This window comes from Quercus suber, unplaced genomic scaffold (assembly GCF_002906115.3).
Source record: "Quercus suber isolate HL8 unplaced genomic scaffold, Cork oak 2.0 scaffold_56, whole genome shotgun sequence".
In the NCBI taxonomy this organism is placed as follows: Eukaryota; Viridiplantae; Streptophyta; class Magnoliopsida; order Fagales; family Fagaceae; genus Quercus; species Quercus suber.
Window position 1 is genome coordinate 1,595,068 of NW_027069521.1, and position 9,000 is coordinate 1,604,067.

General features: G+C 32.0%; 1 protein-coding gene across 1 annotated transcript; it reads left to right on the forward strand.

Moving 5' to 3' along the window:
- Positions 1-5,273: 5,273 nt before the first annotated feature.
- On the forward strand, positions 5,274-8,969 carry LOC111998567 (xanthohumol 4-O-methyltransferase). Its single transcript, XM_024030656.2, has 2 exons — positions 5,274-6,150; positions 8,565-8,969. Exons 1-2 carry the CDS (start codon positions 5,383-5,385, stop codon positions 8,862-8,864), a joined length of 1,068 nt encoding a protein of 355 aa, XP_023886424.1. The 5' UTR covers positions 5,274-5,382; the 3' UTR covers positions 8,865-8,969.
- Positions 8,970-9,000: the final 31 nt, after the last annotated feature.

Consider the following 9,000-nt stretch of genomic DNA (forward strand, 5'->3'; position numbering starts at 1 on the left):
GTTCAGTTCCTATCCTAAATTTTAATAGGTTTATTTTTTGCTCAAAAACAATTTTTTTAGTAGGTTCATTTTTGTAAACGTTTTATTTTATGTCCTCTCGCTTCATATATCTTAGTTATAAATCACAATCAGTCACATCAATTACACAGTCCAAGTCAGGTAAACCGTGCACGGGAGCAACATCTCTTCATACTCATCCAATCCACACCTCATTCCTTCTCTATGTAAAATCAATCACAACCTTCTCTCTCCATACAGTTCTGTTCGTTATCAAATAAATCCGTCGGTTGATAAGCCCAAATCTGTTTGTTGAACAACTTGAAGTCATTGATGAAGATATAGGTCAATGCACTACGCCACTTGGGTGATGAATTTCTTCTTTGAGCGTGTTCACGCAATTTGGATTTAGATTAATAAAACGTGAGCACTTAAGTAGGTGAATTGGTATTTTTTATTATTATTATTTTTTTTTTTGAGAATAAGGTGAATTGGTATTATCAAAGTCAAAAGCCATTAGGTGGGTGATGTGTCTTTTTTTTTTTTTTTTTGGGAAAATAAACGGCAGAAGGTGATGTCCCTTCTTTGAGAGTAGTTTCCTTGTAATCCCTTGCTTTCTATTTTTAAAGTAACCACAATTATGGAGCCATTAAGAGTTTATTTGATTGAAAAAATAAAAAGTTAGAGAATAGAAAATAGAAAAAAAATAAAAATAAAAGGATAAAAAATATTATAATTTTCTCTATTTGTGTTTGGTGGGAAGAGTGAAAAATAGAAAATAGAAATTAGTATTTGTTTAAATTTACCTATATGCCTTTATTAAAAATGATACTTATTTAAAAAAGAATAGGAAAAAAAAGCACACAACAAACAAAAAAATAGGGCAATCAGCCAATCACCCAAAAAGAAAAATCATGCCCAATACCAAAAAAAAAAAAAGTCCAGTTAAACCAAAAAAAAAAAGAAAAAAAAGAAAAAAAAAAGAAAAGAAGAAGAAGAGCAAAGTGCCCAACCAAACACCAAACTTAAAAGAGAGCGCCCAAAAAGAAAAATCATGCCCAATACAAAAGAAAAAAGTTAAAATACCTGAGTCCCATCAAATTTTCCACATTTTCTCTCTAACTAAATACCCACAAAAACCATTTTCTCTTTTTTTTTTTTTCCACTTTCCCTAAAATCTATCCAACCAAACAAACCCTAAGAATTGGGAGAATGGCAAAGTAGAGAGATGAAAAATCTTTTTTATTTGGTTAAAAAAAAAGATTGAAATGTAATTGAATAAATTTACTCTCATGCCCTAATTACATAAATAAATAAAAAAGTTTGTAAGCCAAAAAAAAGGGAAAAAAAAAAAAAAAGAAAGAAAGAAAGAAAGAAAAGAACCAAAGCCTTATAGGGAGGAGAGCTACAGATAGGTAAATTTCCATTTAAGCCCCTCTCTTTCTCTCCAGAATTTCCCCTTAATTTAGAAAGACTCCAAAATCTCCCTAAATGGTGGGCACAAAAGAAAAAAAGAAAAAAAGAAAAAAAACTTAGGTCCCATGACTCCCACCGAAATCACCCATTCTTAACCAAACACACAAACTGCTTCTATTTCTTCTTAATTTCTATCTCCCCATAAATCACCACAACCTAACACATACTAAGGGTCGTTTGGTTCGCCATGATGTGAATCACATCTAAGCCACATCACCGTAATGCAAACATTATGGTGTTTGGTCATCTTGTTGTTACAAGATTACGATAATTTAAGATTACAAAATATTTCACCTTACCCTAATTTCATCACCTTATTAAATGGAGGTAATCTTACATTGCCTATTGGTGAAAAATATATAATTTATTCAATTCACAAAATTTCTCACACTTATAAATTTTATTTATAAAATTTTCCCAATATATTTTTAAACCCTTGTCTCTTTCTCATAAAATTTAAAAGAAATGATATGTCTACAACATTTTTACAACAAATCCTAAGTGGCAGGTTGTTACTAATTGTTATTGTTGGGGCAAAAAAGTAATCTTAGTGTTAGTTTCAAATTTGAACCAATAACAACTAACCATCTGTGATTTGTTGTAAAAATGTTGTAAAATTGTTGTAGACGTAGCGTCTCTCAAAATTTAAAGCGTAGCCCCTCTCTCTCTCTCTCATCAATTTCTCGCTCTAGCTCTCTCTCATCAAATTGAATGTTTGAAAGCCTAGCCTTTTTCTCACTCATCTCTATACAAATTGGAGCTTCTAATCAAAATCCATGGTCGATAAACCTAGTCTTTGTTTTGCCAATATACGCATTGAAGGATGGCAATGGAGCTCATGGTTTCGACCACTATTGAGCTCAATATAGATAAATTTGGGAAAGAGGGAATTCGGTAGATGAGAGCTATTGCCGTGATGGCTCACGTGAATGACTGTGGTCACTGGTGGTGGTCATAGATGCTCGACGAAGAGGGATTTCAGAGCCACCCTTATTCTAACTCATGGTGATTGTTGGTGGTGACCACAAGAGATGCAGCTATGGAAGTTCAAAACTTGACTGAGATTGAAGAGGGTTTAAAGAGAGAGTAATGAGAGTCATAGATTAGAGAGAAAAATGGGTATAATCTGTTTGGTTAGTGAGAAAGTGTGGGAAAGTGTGATTTGAGATGATGTTTAGTTGGTGAGAAAATAGAGGAAAGTAAAATAAAATTTAATTTAGTAATTTAGTCATCTTATATATATATATATATATATATAAAAGTTGGGTTCAAGTTACACCTAATGTAATTCTAAGCAAAGTTACACCACTCAAATAACTTATTATTAAATTCATATTTTGAAAATCCAACCGTTGAATTACATTTTCTATATGTTCTTAACATACATGCCAAATTTCATACCAATCAGATATAATTATTGTGGCAGTTGTCCAGCGCCACTATGGATCCATTATTATCATTATTATTATTTTTTGGGTTTGACCTATGGCAGTACTTTGCAATCACCACAATAGGCCCTATGTTTAAAAATGTAGCTATAGACCCTTAAAGACGTGGTTATAAATCTCCCTTATTATAGGGCGCTGTAAGCGCGCACCATTATAGGTAGAGTACCTATAGTGGCATTTTTCGAAAACACCACTATAACCAGCATTTTTTGTTGTGCATGCTCAGACTTTGCATATAAAAGGAATGAAAATAACAAAGGATAGAAATCTGTAGTAATTTTGATAATAGATGTGTGTTGGCAGGAATTATGCAAGTTATCAACACATTTTCCTTTTACTGCACTTTTGATTTTAAAATGCTATAATTAATACTATACTCAATTAATGTGGATATAATACTCAAAGTATATACATATATAGAAGATGCAATTCAAATTTAAAAATCGACCAGGAAACAATTAAATAATGAAGATTAATGGATAAAATTTAGATACAAATTTAGTTGTAGCTAATGTTATGAATTCTATTCTATTCTGGCCGGAGCAGACGGAATTTTTCGTATCAGTATGCAAACTAGATCGGGAATAACCTCTGTTCCACTTTGGATCAAATTTTGGCTAGTTTCAGGCATTCCGGTCAATTCCAGGCAATTTCGGCCGAAATGTAATTTTCGTCCGGAATGAGTTTTGCCTTTTTTTTTTTTTTTCAACCTAAGGATATTTTTCTCCATTACATGCAAAAACGTTTTGAGTTCCACAGATTCTATTCTACCTCACAGCATCAAATACAACCCAAAAATCCACAACAATGAAGTGATGAACAGAGAGAGAGAGAGAGAGAGAGAGAGGTAACAACTCGAAGGTGAACTTGGATCATTCTTTAGGCCTGAGGTAGATTACTCATGAAACTTCAACCTTCACATATTTGCAATATTGCAGCACAAAAAGAGTGGCAGAAAAAATCTTGCGGCAAAGACAGTGCTGTGAGTTAAAAGTTAAAAACTCAAACTCAAAGTAAAGAGTTTGAACACTAGGACTTGGGTAAAAGGGGTTAGGTGGGGTGAGTGGAATCTTTTAAATGGATAAGCAAGCAAATGATGCCACGTTTTTTTTTTCTTTTCTACCAAATAGTGCCCCATAAACTAAGGCTAAAAGTCTAACATGTGCTGACAATTAAAAATAGTACTACACTACTTGCTTGTTTAGAAGAAAAAAAATACACATTATTCTTAAAAAAGGCACCCAATTAATAGTATATAAATAATATTTAAAAAATAAATAATCAACTCATTATTTGCTTATTTGTGATTACTTTGGTAATTAATTAATTACTTATTATTATCTTTTGAAAAATTTATTAAAAGATGTATATATTTTTTCGAATAGAAATAAATATTTTCACAAATTTTGGTTTGAAATCTTGAAAAATGATGTTCATGATGGTGAATGGCTAAAGTAGACTTTTGAAGTTTGACCCTTACTATCATAACCATGGTCTAGATGTTAATGTTGATGAAGAATGGTTCCAAGGAAAAGATGGATGGTTTGAAATCTTGAAAAATGATGTTCATGATAGTGAATGGATAAAGTAGACTTTTGAAGTTTGACCCTTACTATTATAACATTGGTTGTAGCAAAAATATACAATTTCACTCAATATTTTTTTTATTAGATGTGAATTTTTACAAATTCATTATTAAATTATATTTTCTTCTTATATACTTCATGCTTGCAAAATTTTAAAAAAATCAAATATCAATAGCTATGTCATTAATCAAATATTTAAATTTTAAGTTCTTTAATATAAAGTTATGAATAAAAAATAAGTTTAAGATCGAATAGTAAATAATATCTGACTGAAACGAAATTTGATATACTTATTAATAATACAAATAACATTCAATCCAATTATAAAGTAAGAATTTGTTCCACCCCACATCTGATTGTGTACCTACCGCGGTGCCAGGCGCGATGCGGTTTTTGCCTTCTTCCCCGAGTGCAAGACCAAGCAAGGGCGAGTCTCCTTATACTTGTAATCCCACATCGGATAAAAGAGCGTCCCACAAATGCTTTACATGCTTCTACAACTTGCGTTACTGTATCACACTGCCACTACTCACCTTACACCAATAATTTCAAAATGTGTTGTCATATTATTATTTATTATTTATTATTTTGGTGAGAAATGGTATCCATTGCCGGCCGAGTACGCCACCACTATTCACATAGTAATCCAATTTTTTTAAAAAAAAAAAAAAAATAAATTTAGGATATCTACATATAGGATACGATAAGACTTTTTGTTTTTCGATGGGAATACGATAAGACTTTTACCAAAAAGGAGATGTGATGTTTAATCCTCTTTAAGTTGGAGACAATCAAAGCCAAGTCAGGAAATTATATACTGCTTTTACCCCTGGTTCCACTTCATTTCAGAGAGAGTACTGGGTGTGAGTTTGAGAATGGAAGCAAAAGAAGCTGAAGCAGAGCTACAAGGGCAAGCTGATATATGGAAATATATGTTTAGCTTTGCAGATTCCATGGCAGTGAAATGTGCTGTGGAGCTCCGCATAGCTGACATTATAAACATGCATGGTGGCCCAATGACCTTGTCCCAGATAATAGCTGGTATTCCTGATGCACACTCCCCGGATATCAGCTACCTCACACGCATCATGAGATTGCTAGTCCGCAGAAAGATCTTCACCGCACAATCACATCATCATCCATCAGAAGGTGGAGACACTCTGTACGGCCTGACCCACTCATCAAGATGGCTGTTGCATGATTCCAAGACGACCCTAGCTCCTATGCTACTCATGGAGGACCATCCTTTGCTAATGGCGCCGTGGCACTGTTTCAGCCAATGTGTCAAAGAAGGTGGCATAGCCTTTAAAAAGGCTCATGGCCGTGAGGTTTGGGATTTTGGTTCTGTAAATCCTGAATTCAACAAATTGTTCAATGATGGCATGGCTTGTACGGCCAAAATTGTGATCAATGCTATTGTCTCTGAGTATAAAGATGGTTTTGGTTCTGTGGGATCATTAGTTGATGTGGGAGGTGGGACCGGTAGTGTGCTAGCTGAGATTGTGAAATCCTATCCACACATCAAAGGTATTAACTTTGATCTACCACATGTTGTTGCTATGGCACCCATTTATGATGGAATCACACATGTCGGAGGAGACATGTTTGAAGCCATTCCAAATGCTGATGCAGTTTTCATGAAGGTACGTATATATATTGTTTTGAGATGCAATTTTTTTTAAGGCCATTATTATTATAATTATTATCGTTATTTTCCTTAGCTCACACTTGCGACTTTAAATTATTATTATTATTATTATTTTTTCCGGATTGGGTTGAAGTAATTATAGAATTATTAAAGGAGTTTTCTATTTTTGGTTTTTGAAATGTTAAAAATGGGCTTTTTATTAAATATTTTGGGGTTGTTTGATCTCGTATGGTAGTAGTTTGGATTATTTTTCTGTTATTTGAGTTAATTTTTACAAGGATTGTTATGGGTAAAAAAATGATGTCAATAACATATCTCGATCTAAAATTTGTCATGAAAATGTTTTGAACGCTGCATTATTTAATTTTTATTTTTATTTATTATTATTTTGGAGTAATTCTACTTCCACAACCTTTTAAAAACAAGAATCTAATGGATAAAAAAGTGATTTCGAAAGTGGTATAATCTCTAGGCTTTAAGTTCATGAGTTTTACTTATTCAGAATGTTGGATCTGTTTTGGGAGTAATTGTTCAGATGCTCTACGCCCAATTTGCGGTCACTAGTATTTTCATCTTTTGGTCTTAAATGGGTTATGCCAATGATGGGTTTGAGTTGCTTCTTTGTTTGATATGGATTTTTCGGCAATAGAATAGCACAACGGTTTGGCATGTAATGTTGTTTTGTCTCTCGTAAAGGATTTGGTGTGAAATGAAATTTGATAGGATTAAGCTTCCCCTTGATAGGCAAAAGAACCTATTCTTTTAGTTCTTTGGTTCAGTGGACATTTGCAGATGGCTGTATACCTTCTTCTTTGTAAAAAGTTTTGAACTTTTTGTCTTTGTAATTTGTCAGAGCATTAACATCCGTCAGTGTGTATAATAGGAAAAATGCACAAATTTACACATTTTTTTCAAAAACAGCCAACATCAGTCCGTTTAAAATCTTGCAAAACCTTCTAAAATTATCCACTTAGCTCGTAAATTTACATGTCACTGTAGCATGTATATATAATTTTTTAGTAGTTTTTTTTTTCTCCCTGATACTATAGCATGACTTTGCCTAGCATTGTAGCACTGTAGTACTATAGCATTGGGTTAAAGAAATGAATATTTTATTTAAATAAATGTGTATAATAGACAAATTGACGTGGGTGTCTTATAAAAATAGGTGTGTAAATAGAAAAAGTAAGTTTTAGACTTAAAATGAAAATTTTTTTTCACGAATTGATGTGAATGTTCTTAGCCCAGCGTTTTTGTAAGGCTTTTGTGATGAACTCTCTTTGTTTGTAATAAATAAATAAAAAAGAATTGCAATTTTTTTTTTTTGATGAAAAAGAAAGAAATGCAAAATTGATTAATGCTTGTATTCTAATAGCAGTGGAACATTATGGTTTTTTTAATATAATATGACATGGCAGTATAGGTTAGTTGATGTGGCAAAAAATAATATCTTATTTGGGCCGGCTAATCATATAATGACAGAAGCTAAATTGATACAATTAAAAAATTAAGAACCAAATTGACATATGATGTAAAGGATATCATTTTGTAATTTACCCAAAATTTTATAATTATTATGCATATAAGGATAGTGAGTATTTTGGAAATATTATATTTTTTTAAGTTGTTATGTGTATTAAGGAATAACTATTACATTTTTTTGATAATTGAGAATAATTATTACATCTCTTCTAGAGATGAATCAATTTTATGGAATTGCTATGAATAACTATTCCACATAAGGAAAAATCAACCAAACCCTATTTCACAGAAATTAAAAATTCCATCATGTATAAGATCTATTGCATCGTACCAAACATGCTAAGGAATAATTATTTCATGTAGTAAAGATATAACCAAATAATTATTATTCATGAATAACCATTCCAATAGAGGATCTATTACAACATACAAACATGCCATAAGTGTTAGTTTGTCATGTCTGCCTATAGTTACTATCCCATGTTAGTACTTCTCAAAAACTATATAACATATTATATTATTGGGCATTATACAAATTATTGTGTTGTTACTATTTTATTTTATTATAATTTTTTTAAATCAACCATAAAACAAAAGAAAGAAAAAGTGATTGTGGAATGGATTGCGTAGAAAATATGGCAGATGTTTCCAAAGACTTTTAGTTGAAGTTTTATCATTTTTATGAATAACAAGTTTATAACACATTTATGCACAAAAGCATTCAATGGTAATGATTATGAGGTGGACTTATTTAGGTGAGTGGGATGATATCTTCACTTTCATGTTGAGTATTATAAGTAGGCTATTTGACACTAAAATTAAGAAAAATAAAATGAAAACACTTGGCACTAAAATATTCTATAATTAGAAGTTAATTTATATACGATTTGGATTCTGATTGTGACATTGTCACTTTGAATTATGCAGTGGATCATGCATGATTGGAATGATGAAAGTTGTGTCAAGATTTTGAAAAATTGCCGAAAAGCAATACCAGAAGAGACTGGAAAAGTTATTATTGTAGATGTTGTGCTACAGCCAGAGGGTAACGGTCTATTTGATGACACATGTTTAGTATTTGATTTGCTTATGATTGCACACTCCTCAGGTGGCAAGGAAAGGACTGAACTCGAGTGGAAGAAAGTATTGGAAGAAGGAGGCTTTCCTCGCTACAATATCATCAAAATTTCAGCTTTACCATCCATTATTGAGGCGTACCCAAAGTGATATGGTTATGATGTAGTCATTATTGTAATGTTGCTAGTTTCCAACATGTGTAATGCGCGAGAAAGTTTGACAAATAAATTGTTATCTATATTACAGATTATTTTAGTAAGTTGTTAAAAAACTTGAATGGTGGCTA